The following is a 17,849-nucleotide window of genomic DNA, read 5'->3' on the forward strand; positions in this document are numbered from 1 at the left end:
CTAACAACCTGTAACTCTGGGTGAAACTTAGGATCAAACCACATGACTATTTTATAATTCCAAGAGTATATCCAACAACCTGTAATTCAGATATATTACATCTTATGATTTAGCAAGAGCCAAAATTATCCGAAAGAAAAAATCTACTCCTTAAACCGAGATCATAAGAGGTCATATACACAATAAAATTTGAACAGAGATCTAGTTAATTTTATTGATCCAAAAAAATGATATTGTGTAACTTATAAAATTATATTGATTCTAATAAAAATTACATTAATATATATTTAATATTAATCTTCTTCATGTATAAATGTCACTGGAAACTAGACTACCTCTGGAAAGAGTATTTTTTTAACTTTTTAGTCCAAAATAATACATGATAACATAAAAACTGAGTTCATTATCTGTTTTTGCATAGCATGCACTAAACATAGAATACAATAGGTTATAAAATTGCATACAATATGTTATAAAATTACAGCCTTGCTGCCAAAAATTTGAAAGAGTTGTAAACATTAGGTTGGAATGTTTTATCAAAAGTTGTGGAAATCATGGTGTTGACTAAATAAATAGATATCAGTGAGGTTGTTGTTCAGTGAGTTTTTTTTCTTTCTGCCTAACCTATTTGAAATACTAGATTAAGTATTAATATTAAAAAAAAAAATTACAGGTGAGAAAACTTATCATAACTCAGTTGTCAAACCAGCGGTGAGTACAACCATATCTAAGTGTTATAGTTATTTAAAGAAAACCACACCACCTAGAATAACCCATTGACAGTCCTTAAAGAGGCAGGTTTCACTCCAAATACCTCTAGATCTTGGGGGTTAACCTGTTTCCTTACTAACTTTTAGCCAAACAAAAATAATTTTAGGGCATACTCCAGACCCATTAATATCAAAATTAATAGTTGATTTATTGTTTATATTTTCTTAAAATTAAAAAAAAAAAAAAAAACCAACAAAACCAATTTAAAAAATACACCCCCAAATTAAAAAAAAAAATGAATCAAAAATAAGTTACAAAGGATCAAAATAAATCACTCTGGCTCACCGACCGACTGCCTTATTCACAGATCAGATTGACGGCCTGATTGCAATTCCAGTTTTCCTCAACCTGTGTACAAGTTCTCAATTGAAATATTTTATGGTTTTCCCGTCTAAACTGTCGACAGAGAGCAATAATCGAAGTGGTCCTCCCTCCCCTTTTCCGCATTTTTTAATGAAATGCCATGAGCATGCTCATTTCAAATTAGAGTTTTATACATAACTCTTAGGTAGGTGCTTACGCGGCCCTTAAGCATGTTTTTTTTCTTGTAACGCCCGACCAAAAACGAGAAGTAGGTATCTGTCAGCGGAGGTTTGTTAAATTATTCTTGACAGCCTACCCTCATGGTGCGGGTTACGGAACCACCTTGAAGAATTCAGCTCAACACTTTCATCTGTGCCGTCTTCGACTCTGGCAGTGTATTCAGCGCTATAAAATAAACCTCCAGGGCGCCCGGCGGTCCAAGCGCTGACGATGCCACCCGACATTCGGCATCATAGGTTGCATGCACGCTGTAAACTAAATAGAATACTATGGCAACAACGGAGAAGATTGCGAATCGCATGTATGATTCCTTGCTCAGAGAACCCATTAAGAAGACGTTGAAAAATATGGAAGCAGCGGCAATCCAGGGCATACAGGGCACGCCCCACTCTCGTGGTTGCTTAGCCTGTGGAACTAGCGCCGAGAAAACATACGTGAGCACGATGGCCCCGAGGCCGCAGATGGCAAGACACCATGAGTTCCCGCGCCCCCCTAGGAATTGCCACAGAGAGACAAACACGATGGCTATCCAAGACAACACTGAAAGGAATGCGAGCGTCGGCCACGGACTCGTGTTCTCCCCGACAACAACATAGCGCCTGTAAATGAGAGCGTTGGCCACCATGTAGAACACAAAGAGCGTCCCTATGGATATCAGGTCCATTAAAATTTGCTGGTCAGTAAATAGCCCTATGGCCGCAGTGCAGATTCCTACAAAATAAGACATTGAAAGTGGGTAAACAAAAGCAAGACCACAACGAATTGAGTGAGCTTGTTATGCAATCATCATAAGATTAAATAACCAGAATCGAAGACTAACCGAGAAAGATGGATGCGTTAACAGGTGTGCTAGTCCTAGAATTGACTTTGGCAAACCAGTGGGGGATCACATGGGAACGCCCGATGACACACATATAACGTGCCTGTCCCAGCATCGCCACCAGTAGCGACGTTAGAATCCCCAAACTCGCACCCGCACCCACTATATTTGATGCCCATCCCCAACCGGGATCGTTCTTGAAAGCCATCGAGAATGGGGCATCTATATTTATCTGTACAAAGCCCACCAACAAGAACATCAAACATATATCTGATACCCACAAACGCAAAAAAATACAAACAGATAGCCCAACTAGAAGATTGTGTACCATATCATATGGAACCAATGTGCACAATGCTGTAGCCATGAGGCAGTAGAGCACAGTGACTATAATGACAGAACCGGAGACCCCGATTGGGATATCTGTGGCGTGATATTTAACTTCCTCCGCCATGGTCGAAACCGCATCGTACCCAATGTAGCTAAAGTAAACGTTGGCCGCAGCATTGAACACCCCATTTACCCCATACGGTGCGAAACCCCCCGGGCTCGTCGGATTGGCGGGCTCTGTCAAGTTCTTAACGTGTCCCTTGGCAAAACCGATTATGATGATGAACAAGATGAATCCCAAATGCAGCACGGTGAGCACCATATTAACAGCCGAGCTCTCCTTTGTGCTGCCAGTGAGATCAACATAAATGATCAGACACCATTAACCCACAAATAATCCTAGCATAACCAGTCTCATGGATGTGGTCATGTCGGAAAATTTGATCTCACTAGACTTGTGGTCTAATCCAAGCAAGATTATGTATGTCTGTGAAGTCTAATCCAAGCAAGATTATGTATGTCTGTGAAGTCTAAACCTGAACAAGACTATGTGTGAAGTCTAATCCTGAACAATACTATGTATGCTTGTTCCAGGCACGATTTTTCCATTGAAAAAAATAACAACAATGAAAAGATGAGAGAATAAAAACCTGTAGCAAATACATATTGTGAGTACAATAATAAGGGCGACTGCTATAAGATCTAGCTCGTTGAAGCCCTTTGGCAAGCCCTGCACCGTGAAGCGCCATTTATTGACATCCTGTAAACCAATTGCAGAGCCGAGATGAGAAGTAAAGCTTCGCGCAACAGCAGCATTGGAAACAACATATTCCATTATCAGATTTGCACCAGTAATATACGCTGGGAATTCCCCTGTAAAGAAACACCCGCAATTGAGCAATTCTTTATTTGATGTGACACGCGGAAAGAAAGAAATAAGGATCAGAAATGAACGAGACATACCGAATGTGGTTCTGAGATAACTGAAAGCTCCTCCTGCAACAGGCATGGCGACAGCAAACTCGGTATAACATAAGGCAGAAAGAAGAGCGGAGACGCCAGCTATAACGTAGGAAAGGATGATGCTTGGTCCCGCGACATTTCGAGCGGCATCGCCCGTGCTAACGAAGACGCCAGCCCCAAACATGCCTCCGATACCCAGGGCTACCAGATCATACCACCGCAAGCTCCTCCGCATTTCTGCGCCGGACTGGGCTTTCACTCGCGTTAACTCCTCCTCACAACTCGACACAGCTCCCACACGTCGCAACAGCCGTCTCGGTGTTTTCAGCAATGCAGCAGCGTAGGCCTGCGGACTCGAAAAGGAACCTCCCCTCCCTTCCATTCTTTGTAACAAATCTGGCTTACATAGGAGAAGAGGAGAAGGATGAGACTATGTGAGAGCAATGAGATAAAATTGCTGCGTTCCCAGATTTGTGCAGTGGACAGAAATCTTTGCAAACCTAGATAGAACAGAGCCGAGGAAAAAGAGGGAAGAAAAGAAGGTGGGTTTACCTGTGTTTGGAAGTAACAGAAAACCTGGTCTTTCTCCCCTCGCACCCACAACCAAATACAATATAAGAAAAATAACAAACCCCACTACGAATTATTTTAGCGCACAAGTCAGCCATCCAGCCGCTAAAAGTCGGCCTGGAAAAGCCCGACAACTGCCACACTTAGTAATGATTTAATTTCTTAACGTCGATCCACTATTTTCCATAATTCTGCTGCCCTGGCCGTCGTAATTTAAGCTTTTAAAATAAATAAACAACGACCCTTTTTTTGGCTTATCTATTCCCTGCTGTTGTCACTAGCGGCGATCATTAAGCACCCTGTTTGAGGGCGTCCACCACAGATGGACGACTTTCTCCCTTTATGCCGCCGATAGTCGCAACCGGCGCCGTTCTTCTGTGGCTTTCCCGGATTATGCCGCCGATCGTTGCAACGGGCTCTGTTCTTCTGATCACACGTGTCATAGTGCGGCCTCGGTCAATCAATGTCGGGCAGGGCGCCAAGTCCGATGCAACGAGATTCCGCTCCGATAATGATGATAGGGAACGTTCCGGGCAGGCCTGGAATTTGAATTTGACGTTTTACCGAACCTGTACTTTTGTTTCTTATTAATTAAAAAATATTTGTAACTTACGATGTGATATGTTACAGATAATTTTATTAATTTTTTCTTTAATATCGTTTCTTAATTATATGAATGGTAAGGGAGTAGCTTAGTCATATATGGTTTATCATTCCATATTATTTATGCAGTTAATTTAGTGTTTAACTTTTGCAAATATAACACAATTTTAATTCAAAATATCATAAACAATAATTATTGAATATATTTTTTCTTAAGCAGAGAAAATAATTAATAATATTTTAGAAATATAAATTAATCGAGATTATCTTAATTAGTGGGTGAAAATAGCTAGTTTTTTTCTCATATTGAATAAAATAAAATGATAAAAATTATTATAATACTGTTAGATAAAAAAATAAAAAAATAAAAAATCCAAACCTAACTCCCGACCCTGATATGATAAATTTTATTTATGTACCACTTGGAAATGTCTCTTCTCCAAGGTCGTGACACTCTAGGCTTCATGGGGAAAAATACCAAAAAATCAATATAAAAAAGAAAGTTGACAAATAAAAAGATTTAAAATTCCAAACCTATTCGCCCACTATGATCAAACCTAATAGATATTACCATTTGGAAATGGTCGAGGTATATATTATGTTACGTGGAAAGTTACGAGTCGTCGTGGTTGCCTATCTACATGGGAAAGTTGATAGTTACTGATGGAATATATAAAAGAAATTATTGTAATTTAGTTGTTAAAATAGTAATAGGATAGTTATTATTAAATTATTATAATTTAGTTGTTAAATTAGTAAAAGGATAGTTATTATTAATGGGTTGTTTATGAATGTAAGTTGGTTTTTCATTATTATTAGAATTTAGAATTATTTTATTAGTGATTTTCACTCAAATGTTTCTAAATCTTAGATCATTAATTTATTTTTTTACTTTTAAAAAATCCAAATCTTTCTTTATTTCTTAAAAAAAATCTAAATCTTATATCTTTAACCTATTAACCTATTTTTTACCTGTAGAAAAATCAAATTCTTAATTAATCAAAAATAATTTTAAATCATATTTTACTTTTTAATAATTTTAAATATTTTTTTTACTAAATACTATTTAATAAGGCAAATGTTTATGAAAAATATTTTTTCACACCGAATGGCATTATCATCCTACGTTACTTATTACGTACGAAAGATTCAGAGTTATGATGTAATTAAAAACTTTATTGCTTTTAAACATCTTTGTACCGCTTATTATATCTCATTATCGAGAATAAGTTAAATAAAACCAATTTAATAAAATGGCTTGATTGAGTATATAGGATTTTATAATTCATTATAATATCATATAAAAGTAGGTTTTTTTAAATCATTAAAGTTTTAACTTATTTTTATTTGTTATTTTAATGGAAATTGTTTTTTCTTTTTAAATTATTAAAGTTTTAATATATTCTTTATTTTATTTTTTTCATAAAAATTGTTTTTTTTTTTTTTAACTGGTTCAATATGACAATATTCATAAGCAAGTAGTCATTACAGTGATATTTCTTTTCATCATGTCAGTCTCACGAAATTAAATATAAATGAGGAAGATAACAACTCGAGATAACCTTAATTGACTTAAAATACTTTTATTATTTTTAATAAACATTTTAAGTATTATTAAAGAATAGATTAATATTAAAGGGTTTAATATTAATCTTTAATATTAATATGACCATGTTCCTATCTTTGTACAAGTGAGGGTTTTTATCCAAAAATTCGTAGCTCTTTTATGTTTAATTCACATTAGCTCAAAGACCCTTAATTCAAAAGGATGTTATGAAATGAATAAAGGCATTATGATAGTCATTTAGCGGACTCAACTATGTATTAACTTAGTGGCAATATGAGGAGAATCAAAAGAACAATTATAAACTGAGCAAAGGTCAAATTTTAAGACTCTCAAGAGCATATTTGGATTTTGGAAGAAGATATAATAAATCTTTTCAATTCTAATATGAAAGGTATTTTTAATGAAATAGTGTTGCAAATCTAAAATTGAAAGAAAATACTAAAAAGGAGTTGTCTGATTGGGAAGTTGCAAAATTGAGAAAAAAAGAAGAGCCATATGAATAGGTTAAGGAAACGCCATATATTTCCACAATTATGCACAAGCGAGGAAAATGATAAATACCATATGAAGAATTACGAATGAGAGGGAGAGTAGGTTCACAGCTTTAGCAATATGGTAGAAATAGTTACAAATTACTTCAATAAACTCTTTAAAAAACCTCATAGAACTAGAATAGCAAAGAGGTCTCCTTTTATACATAAGTGTCCATATATAATAAACTTCCTTTTAAGTCTCCTTAATTAAACTTTAGGCCAATATCGTATCCTTTGAGGATTGGATTGACTTCCCTTTCTCACCACGCCCTACTTTCATTTTAGACCATTCATTTTTGAATAATTTATATTAAATTTTTGATTGGGTTGACTTCCTATTCTCACTACCATTACAAATATTATAAATATTTTACAATTTGGAATTTTCCTGATCTTATATTACTTAAATTTACAATTTGGAATTTTCCTGATCTTGTATTACTTAAATTCAGTTATGAATTTTTTATTAAAATTATAAATTTAAATGGTTTAAAAATACTATTCATAATATCTTTATTTATTTATTATATATATATATATATATATATTTTTTTATTTTTTTTAATTTTGTTTAAAATTTAATAAAGTAATCGGAATTATAAATTTGAGTTATTAAATTGACATAATTTATAAATTTGAGTTATTAAATTTACACAATCTAAATGTTTATGAGATCTTTTAAAATACTAAATCTATTTTTATATTAAAAAATGCATTTTAAATCACAACAAATTAAAATCAACAAAAAAACCATATTTAGAATATTTAAACTACACCATTACAATATGATTTTGAAACTTTAATTATTAATATTTACAATTTTGTCAAATCCAAATTGATTTTTACTAAATTTAAATAATAAAATATCAGTTCTCCTTTCCATTATTTTAAACGGTGAAATAACCTTTTTTCTTTTTCTTTTCTTTTTCTCAATGTAATAAAGCATCCCACTCTCCAACCTATAGGTAAGAGTAAGTTATTTTTTAGGGCTTAATGTCATTATAACAATATACTTGATATGGGTTCAATATGCTACTTAGAAGGCTTAAAGCTAGTGATAAAGATAACAATCATTTCTCCCAACCACTCAAAATAAACCCAATTTATAAATTACAACTTTTTTTCTTAAATCTAAAATATTTTTATACCTATAGGCCTATATATTTTATACTAGGGCTTCTAGAATTTTAATTTAACTATCGATAATTATTATTAGATAGATGGTAGAGATTTAACCTCAACAAAATATTCTAGACTATTCTTAGTACTAGCAATTAAGATTCTAAGTTAATAATTTCCATGATAAAGTGGAGTGAATCTCTATGATTAAGTTCGGTTTGGAGTAACTCAATTGACAATGGCCCTGGAAATGAAGTTTTTCACTGACCGAAAGCCTTGGGTTCAAATCTTGTCTTAGGTTCAAATCTTATGCTATAATAAAAATACCAAGCTTTAAAAAAATTATGATTAAACATATATATATATATATATATATATATATATAATTAATAATAATTTCAAATAAATTTATAATTTATTTAATTTTTATCATTTAAATAATGTAAAATATATTATAAATAAATAATTTAATAATTATTAATATTTTCCAGCCAAATTTATATGACTATATTAATTTATATTTTAATTTATAATTATATATTATGATGATAAAGTTAAGATAACTGAGGTTGATATGATATTTATATTAATTAATAAATATGTTTTATGTTCAAACATTTACATTTACATTTACATTTATATTTACATTTACATTTACATTTACATTTATACATATGGTATTGTAATTTATAATTATATATTATGATGACAAAGTTGAGGTGGATATGATATCTTTATATTGATTAATGAAGATGTTTTATGTTCAAACATGTATATATATATTAACAATCTATATTGATTAATGAATATGTTTTATGTTCAAACATATATATTTTGTTTATGTATCTTTAAACATTATAAATGGTATTTTAATTTATAATTATATATTATGATGACAAAGTTAAGATATCTGAGGTTGATATGATAATTTTATATTGATTAATGAATATCTTTTATGTTAAAACACACACACACACATATATATATATATATTGCTAATGTATATTTAACCATTATAAATGGTGTAAAATTTTACAAATGTGAAAAAACGGAAGGGAAAAAATGTTTCTCAATTTTTAATAAAAAAAAATTTAAATTATGTTAATTCAAAATATATTAAAGTAATTTAGATTTATCTTAATATTAATAGTTTTTTTAATTTTTCTTTGACGGTGGAGAAGTTTATTTAAAATATTTTTAGTGAATTTCCATGATTAAGAATATATATATATATATATATATATATATATATATATAGTCATATATTAATTTATTATAATTAATAATAATTTAAAATAAAAATATATATATTTCAAATTTTTTTAATTTTAATAATGTAAAATATATTAAAAAATAAATGTTTTAATAATTATCCATGTTTACCAATTAAATTTATATGATTATATTAATTGACACTCTAATTTATAATTATTATTATTATTATGACAAAGTTAAAATAAGTATCTTTATTTTCTAGGTTGATATGATATATCTATATTTATTAATGAATATGTTTCATGTTCAAACATGTATATTGAATCGAATTTGGAGACATTCTCCAAAAAAAAAAGAAACTAGAGGCCAAAATGGAAGAATTAAAAGTCAAATCATCATAGAATGCAAATCCGAGAACATAGCCATAGAAGAAGGAAAAAATATTCATGAGTTGGAGGAAAGACGCAGACAAGAAGAGATATTGTCGTGCCAAAAGTCCTGCATCCAGTGGTTGAAAGAAGGGGAAATAAACTATAGATTCTTTCACAGATCCATGCTCAATCATAGACACCACAACCACATCCTCTCATTAAGTTCTAGCTCAGGCGAGAGGATACTTGACCACAAAGGAATGAAGGATGAAGTTCTCTCATATTTATGGAATATCATGATAGAAGGGAACCAGGAACAAACAAAATGTGTCAATCAAATAACTGCAATAATCCCAAGGCTTATCACATAGCATAATGCATCCTTAATGAGACTGGTTTCTGTTGAGAAAGTAGATCCATAGTAAAGGAAATGTCGAATAATAAAGCTCCTAGACCATATGGGTATACTACAAAATTTTATGAAGCTTACAGGTTGTTCTTGGGAGCAGACATTGTGGCTTTAGTGGAGGAGACCCGCATAACATAGTAGATCTGGTATGGGCTTAATGCAACATTCTTGGCCTTGATTCCCAAATCCCATGAAGCTGACTGACGAGTGGCTACTGACTAATTGCATTATGCAATGTGTTATACCAGATCATCTCATCGGTTATAGTGCACAAACTAAAACCATTGTTAAACACTATAATCAACCCAGAGAAAACAAGATTTGTGGAAGGACGTTAGATCCTGGATGTATAGTCTCGACTCACGAAGTACTCCACTCCTTGAAAGCTCGTTGAAAAGTGGGGATTCTTCTAAAATTGGATCTATCCAAAGCATATGAGCAATTAAACTGGAACTTTATCTTCCAGATGTTGTCTACCTTTGGCTTCTCGCAAGACTAGAGCCTTTGGGTAAGATTGATGGTAACCACCCCTTTCTTCTTCATCTTTCTCAATGGATCCCCTTCTAGAACCTTTCGCTCTAGCAAGGGCCTACGTCAAGGAGATCCACTCTTGACATTCCTCTTTATTATAGTAGTAGAAGTACTAGGGTGCTTGCTCTAAGAGGCAAAGCACAGAGGAAAAATCAAAGGTATAAAAATTTCAGAAACAGAACTCTCGGCGACCCATCAATAATTTGTAGTCTACGAAAACCTACTCTTTGGAGAGCCTTCCATCCAAGAAGCTCGTGCCCTTCAAGATGTTTTGGAGAAGTTTGAATGCGCTACAGGTATGTCCCTCAACAAAGAAAATTCATGCATTTTTTTTCAACACCCTTGTGCAGATTCAAAGGTACTTGGCCCACCTTATGGGATTTTCAATTGGATATGTTCCATCGAAATATCTAGGAGTCCCACTGATTGACAACCCACTGAGGGCTGCATGTTAGGAAGTTTACAACAAGCTATCACAAAGGTTACCATCATGGAAATTCAAATCACTTAATCTTCCAGGCAGAGCCACCCTTCTGAAAGAGGTATTGCAAGCCATACCAATATACCAACTTTCACTGATGCTTGCACCCAAGTGTCTTCTTCAAGAATTGTTGTCGATTTTTAGAAAATTATTATGGCAAGGCACTAACTTGTAGCACAAGTGGGCACTGGTCTCATAGGATAAAATATGCTTGCCAAAACTCAATGGTGGTGTTGTAGCTTATATTGTGTTTAAGCTTATTTATCACTTTTATCACAATGTGTGGTCTAAAAATCATGGCAGGGGTTCAACCTTAATGAAGCTCTCTTATTTTCTTTACATCTGCAGAGTCTAAGGGAAATGAAGTATTTTGTTTATTATACATTGAAATTGCAAAAGAAAGAATTGTAAAAGAATCGGCCCCAGTGTAGCCAAGGTTGATATACGAACAAATCAAATTGCTATATAAATGGTTATATGGAGCTAGACCCGATATATATATATATATATATATATATATATATATATATATATATATAGCCCCAAGGGTTAGCTCAGTTGGTCAAAGACGTGCCTCGCCATTGGGAGGTCACAGGGTCGAATCCACCCAAAGCCCTTGGGGTCAGGTCTTGGAGTAGGTCGAGGGGCGATTTAGCCCAGATTTTTCCGTGGACGTAGCGATCACTCACTGACCAGGGTGCTCGTGAACCACAGTGTAAAAAATAAAATAAAATAAAATAAAAAATAAAATAAAATAAATATATATATATATATATATATATATATATATATATATATATATATATATATATATATATATACATATACATATATACATATATACATATCTATATATGTGTGTGTGTGTGTGATAGCTGCATATTGAAACAAGAAAGAAACAAAGTAATATATCGGATTCGCAAAAGAAACAAGTGTTAAAGTGTTTAAGATTTGGACCTGAAATCAAACCGCATCCAATGCATACGTAAGCCCAAGTTGTGCACAAGTCAAACACAGTCTAATATGATTAAAGCGGATTAATTAGGCATATACAGAGGAACTCAGCAGCAAATCAACAGAGCCAGCAGTCATTGTCATGTTCAGCTATTTTCTGTTATTTTATGTTCTTTGAGATGTCTTTACCCTCTATGTAATATTTTGTAATAATTATTACTTCAGATAGTTAGAGAAACACTTTTAGTAGTTTGACAGTTTCAGAGATCAGCAACTATTTCACAATGTATAAAAAGAGTAAAATTCACAGAGAAAAGGTTGGTGGTTGGAATTTTGGAGAACCCGGAGACTAGGCCACTGTATTCTTGATATAACTGCTGATTAATGAAAGAATCAGAAGTTTCCATGAATTGTTGAGTATAATTTTGTAACCTTCTCTCTCATGTGTCATCTTATGTTTTCTTCTTTCAAGTATAGTAATGAAGTTGTAGGTCTTTATTTGCTTATGTAGATAAAGTTAAAATTCCTTAAAAGAGCGCTCCTATACTTGAAGTTTTCACCTTCCTTTCTAAGTTATAGATAATAGTTTCTGTGTAAGGCATCATATTATCTTTAACTTCTCCTTGGGTCACAGATAGTAGTTTCTGTGTTAAGCAACATATTGTCTATGATTCAATTCTTATTTTCATAATTCTTCTAAGTGACGGATAGTAGGTTCTATGTTAAGCAACATAATTGTATTTTATAAAGTTCGGCGGGTCCGCAATGTTATGGATGATTGGTTCCGCTGCTAGCGCTGATTGCGATTTGCGATAGGCGAATCCAATATTTTATATATTACATTTTAATATTTCTGACGAGTCCGCTGTATAACATAGCGCATTATGTACAGGCGTTTGGTTCCGCTGATTGCGATATGCGATAAGCCGGACCCGAAGCATATATATATTATGTTTTATAAGCCCCAGCAAGTCCGCGATCATCGCATAACATATATATATATATATATATATATATATATATATATGATTTACGCCGATTGTGATATGCGATGGCCGGACCCGATAGTTTATATATGATGTGCTTTATAAGTCCGACGGGTCCGCAATATCGCAAGGTTTGAGTTCAACCACCAATTGAGAGTGCCGATTGCGATTTGTGATGGGAAGTCAATAAAGCGTTGAACCGGCGGATCCGATAGATTTATTAAATGGAGTTAATTTCTTTCAGTTCTGCTTTGCGTGTTTTGCGTCGATTTCACTATGTAAATGGAAAAATTAATGTTAAAACTGAATCTGAAGAGGAAGGCAATTGGGTGTATTTTCTGGTGTTTTGGCCAATCAAAATGCATTCGATACATACGTAAGCCCAGGTTATGCACAAGTCAAACATAGTTTATTATGATTAAAGTGGATTAATTATTATTAAGGCATATATAGAGGAACTCGGCAACAGATTAACAGAGCTAGCAGTCATTGTCATGTTCAGTAATTTTCTGTTATTTTATGTTCTTTGAGATGTCTTTACCCTCTGTGTAATATTTTGTAATAATTCTTACTTCATATAGTTAGAGAAACAGTTTTAATAGTTTGACAGTTTCAGAGATCAGCACTTGTTTCACAATGTATAAAAAGAGTAAAATTTACAGAGAAGGGGTTGGTGGTTGGAATTTTGGAGAACCTAGAGACTGAGCCACTGTATTCCTGATATAGTTGTTGATTAATGAAAGAATCAAAAGTTTCCATGAATTGTTGGGTATAATTTTGTAAATTCTCTGTCATGTGTCATCTTATGTTTTATTCTTTCAAGTATAGTAGTGAAGTTGCAGGTATTTATTTGGTTATGTAGGTAAAGTTAAAATTCCTTAAAAGAGCGCTCCTATACTTGAAGTTTTCATCTTCCTTTCTAAGTTATAGATAATAGTTTCTGTGTAAGGTATTATATTATCTTTAACTTCTCCAAGGGTCGCAGATAATAGTTTTTGTGTCAAGCAGCATATTGTCTATGATTCAGTTCTCATTTTCATAATTCTTCTAAGTGACGAACAGTAGGTTCTGTGTTAAGCATCATATTATCTTTAACTTCTCCTTCAAGCTTTCTTCATTCATCATTTATATCTAGCAACAAATGGAATTTTGAGATTTTCTGGTCACATATGTATTAAGGGTTAAAGACCAAGTTTTCTAAGTCCTTCATTTAAGAATACAATAAATAATAAAGTGACAAATAAGTGACAACAAACAATAATCATTAATGTCTTAAGCACAATTTCTCCACAACCAGGAAATTTGTTTCTTAAGGTACAACATTAATCGGCGTCGTTGTCGGGGAGAGAAGATAAGAACACTTTTCCCTAGGTTTTTCAATATTTTCCTCTGGTTGTTTATTGAGGAGGGAATATTTGGCTATTTTGAATAAAAGCAATTAAATAGGAGCACTTTTCCTTGGGTTTATTAAGTTTGAAGTTGATTCTTGAGAATGAAAATTTTCAGTAGTTGGTTATACATTCACACCTGTGATTTTCACTTACAGCATTGATTGGTGACTCCACTGTACTTTGAAGTTTTCTTTTCAGGGTTTTAATGGCTCTCCCTGCATTCTTAGTCCATAAATTTGATCCATTTGATTTTACTGGGATCACTAGCTATCCTTATGATATGCCTACATTTTATGTCTGGAATGAGTATCTTCCAAAATTCAGTAGAAAGGAATATGAATATCCAACTCAGCCCTCTAAGAGTTTCATAAATGCATGGAGTAGCAGGGCGTCATTCATGAAGATGTGAAGGTGAAGTTGTTTTTGTTTTCTTTGGACCTAGAAGCTAGGGTTTGGTTCAGGTCTCTGCCTCGTTCAAGCATTTCATATTTGAAAGATTTCCATTCAGTATTCAATTCTTATTGTAGAATTTATTATCCTCGCAAGTTTCTTTTTGAAGGTTGTTGTGAATATTATGATGCTAAAGAAACTTTAAAGGCTCAAGATAATCTTGTTGATGAAACTAATGATTTTGTTGATAATATATCAAGCATTCAGAGAGGTTATAGCCAAATTAATCAGACCCAAACAAACGCATTAGAGATAGAAGCAAATATGGTGGTTGCAGGAAAAGCACCAGACACACAGCCTATCCCAGACAAGGAAAAGGCAAAGATGGAATCCTCTCAACGTCAAACAATGGAGGGTATGTGTAATGTAATTAAAACTTTGTCAAATAGGTTGAACAAGTTAGAGTTAGAAAATAAGAATTCTCAGAGACCTACGTTATATGCAATAGATGAAGATGAAATTGGTATCGAAGGAGAAGAGTATGAATATGATGAAACAGATTCCATTCATGATGAAAATAAAATTGATGAATATTGGAAGCAATTCTCTAATTTTATATAGACTGAACTACATAAGAAATATGATTTGAGATTGAGGAAAATATCAAGAAGTGAAGAAAATAAAAGCGAGCAAAAGTTTCAACTTCCTCACCGAAGGCGACTCCACAAGAATCTAAGCCTACAAAACAAGTGAATAAAGGAAATCAAGAGAGTATTTAGATGGAGGAAAATACAAACATGCATCAAGAATTTCTGCTCAGCAATCGAGAAGAGGAAGAAATAATTAAGTTGCAAATAAATCCCCAGATTTCCTATTTTGTTAAATTTGATGATCCTCCTATCTATAATGAAAATGGTTTAAATGGGGAACATGGCGAAGCTCTTCAAGTTCATCAGTTCGGTGTTGAACATACAAGAAGAAACTAGCAAATGGGATATGTTGGACAACAATATATTAAGCCATCTATCATAGCAAAAGAGGCTATCTTATGTAAAAAGAAAGCCGATAAAGAGATTGTATATCATTGCATTGAAGAACATAAGGATGCCCATGGATCAGAGGTAAGCAATTTGTTTGAAGTTGATCATATGTCATATAGTAATGTGAAAAAATTTCTTTTTCCTGAGGTTATAATTACAAATTATTTTCAAACAAAGCTTAAAGATGAAAAGTGGAGACATGAAAGTGACATAGATCATTTTCTTAAAGATGTTGCTGATTGTTCTGTTGAACATATTATCCCAACAGAAGGTTTAATCGAGCAGGAACCTTCATACATAGAGAATTTATTTTTTGGAGCTAATCAAGAACATATTTTTTCTTATACTTTTGAAGATCATGTGGTAGATTACATGGAAGAATTTATCAGCAGTCTACACATATCATTTTGTGGATATACTCCTAATTTTTGTTGTGAGCTGCTTTTATGCATAATTTGTTTTTTTGTTCAGAATGAATTGCATTTTCAAGATTCACTGGCAGAATGGTTATAGATTAGGCACCCAAATGCTAACCTGGTACCATTGGAAGATTGACTTCACTTGATGGAGATCAATCATGTACATATGTAGGAACTTGTACATAAATAAGCTCAAGTGTTGAGCATTTGGTTTCCAGTTGCAGTTCTTCAGTTTAATCATTAGTTGATGAATAAAGGTGACTTTCCCAGTTGGAAACTGGTTTGCAGAGGTTTCAGACTTCAAGATTGTCAAGTTCTAGTTTGTAAAATTCCAGGGTTTTCACAGTTTTGGACTCTGTGCCCAACCAAGGGTTCCGATCTACGATTCTCAATATTTTGCTATCAAAGCGCAAGCATCTTATCACTGCAGATATTGGTGTGGGTTCATTGTACAAATTTTCACACAGTTAAGCTTGGCGAAGCAATATATGACTCCATGCCCAATGGATAAGGCACTAATCTACGGTTCTTAGTGCTTTTGTGGCAAAAGCACTATCCCCAGTTGGAGCCAGATGTTGTAGCTTATATTGTGTTTAAGCTTATTTATCACTTTTATCACAATGTGTGGTCTAAAAATCATTGCAAGGGTTCAACCTTAATGAAGCTATCTTAATTTCTTTACATCCACAGAGTCTAAGGGAAATGAAGTATTTTGTTTATTATACATTGAAATCGCAAAAGAAAGAATTGTAAAAGAATTGGCCCTGGTGTAGCCAAGGTTGATATACGAACAAATCAAATCGCTATATAAATGGTTATATGGAGCTAGACCCGATATATATATATATATATATATATATATATATATATACATATAGATATGTATGTATGTATATATATATGTGTGTGTGTGTGTAATAGATACATATTGAAACAAGAAAGAAACAAAGTAATATATCGGATTTGCAAAAGAAACAAGTGTTTAAGTGTTTAAGATCTGGACCTGAAATATATATATATATATATATATATTGCGTTTTATAAAGTTTAGCGGGTCCGACATGTTATGGATGATTGGTTCCACTGATAGCGCCGATTGTGATTTGTGATAGGTGGATCCGATATTTTATATATTACATTTCAATATTTCCAGCGAGTCCGCTGTATAGCATAGCACATTATGTACAGGCGTTTGGTTCCGCCGATTGTGATATGCAATAGGCTGGACCCGAAGCATATATATATTATGTTTTATAAGCCCCGACGGGTCCGCGATCATCGCATAACGTTAATATATGTGTGTGTGTGTGTGATTTAGGCCGATTGCGATTGCGATGGGTTTTGGACCCGATAGCTTATATGCTATGTTTTATAACTCCGGCACGTCTGTCTTGTCGCAGTTTATTAAGGATTGGGTTGATATAACAATGGAAAGCCCCAATTGCGATTCGCGATGGGAAGTCAATGGAACGCTGAATAGGTGGATCCAATAGATTTATTAAATGGAGCTAATTCCTTTCAGTTCTGCTTTGCGTGTTTTGCTTCGATTTCACTGTATAAACGGAAAAATTAATGTTAAAACCGAATCTGAATAGGAAGGCAATTAGGTGTATTTTCTGGTGTTTTGGCCAATCAAAACACATCTGATACATACGTAAGCCGAGGTTATGCACAAGTCAAACATGGTTTATTATGATTAAAGCGGATTAATTATTATTAAGGCACATATAGAGGAACATGGCAACAAATTAACAGAGCCAATAGTCATTGTCATGTTCAGTGATTTTATGTTATATTATGTTCTTTGAGATGTCTTTACCCTCTATGTAATATTTTGTAATAA

General features: G+C 33.2%; 1 protein-coding gene across 2 annotated transcripts; it reads right to left on the minus strand.

Moving 5' to 3' along the window:
• Window positions 1–992: 992 nt before the first annotated feature.
• LOC149218819 (cationic amino acid transporter 6, chloroplastic-like) lies at window positions 993–4,091 on the minus strand. 2 transcript variants are annotated; one of them, XM_089382476.1, is made up of 5 exons: window positions 3,980–4,091; window positions 3,428–3,823; window positions 3,115–3,337; window positions 2,135–2,811; window positions 993–2,025 (listed from the first exon to the last, which is right to left on the minus strand). In XM_089382476.1, the coding sequence occupies exons 2-5, from the start codon at window positions 3,807–3,809 to the stop codon at window positions 1,427–1,429; spliced, it is 1,881 nt and encodes a 626-aa protein (XP_089238602.1). In that variant the 5' UTR covers window positions 3,810–3,823; window positions 3,980–4,091; the 3' UTR covers window positions 993–1,426. The 2 variants fall into 2 exon arrangements, with proteins under 2 accessions (XP_089238602.1, XP_089238603.1); XM_089382477.1 differs by having other exon boundaries at window positions 993–1,959; window positions 3,428–4,047.
• Between the last annotated feature and the right edge of the window lie 13,758 nt (window positions 4,092–17,849).

This window comes from Pinus tabuliformis, chromosome Q (assembly GCF_031772625.1).
Source record: "Pinus tabuliformis cultivar Carrire ecotype Pingquan chromosome Q, CPIR1, whole genome shotgun sequence".
Classification (NCBI taxonomy): domain Eukaryota; kingdom Viridiplantae; phylum Streptophyta; class Pinopsida; order Pinales; family Pinaceae; genus Pinus; species Pinus tabuliformis.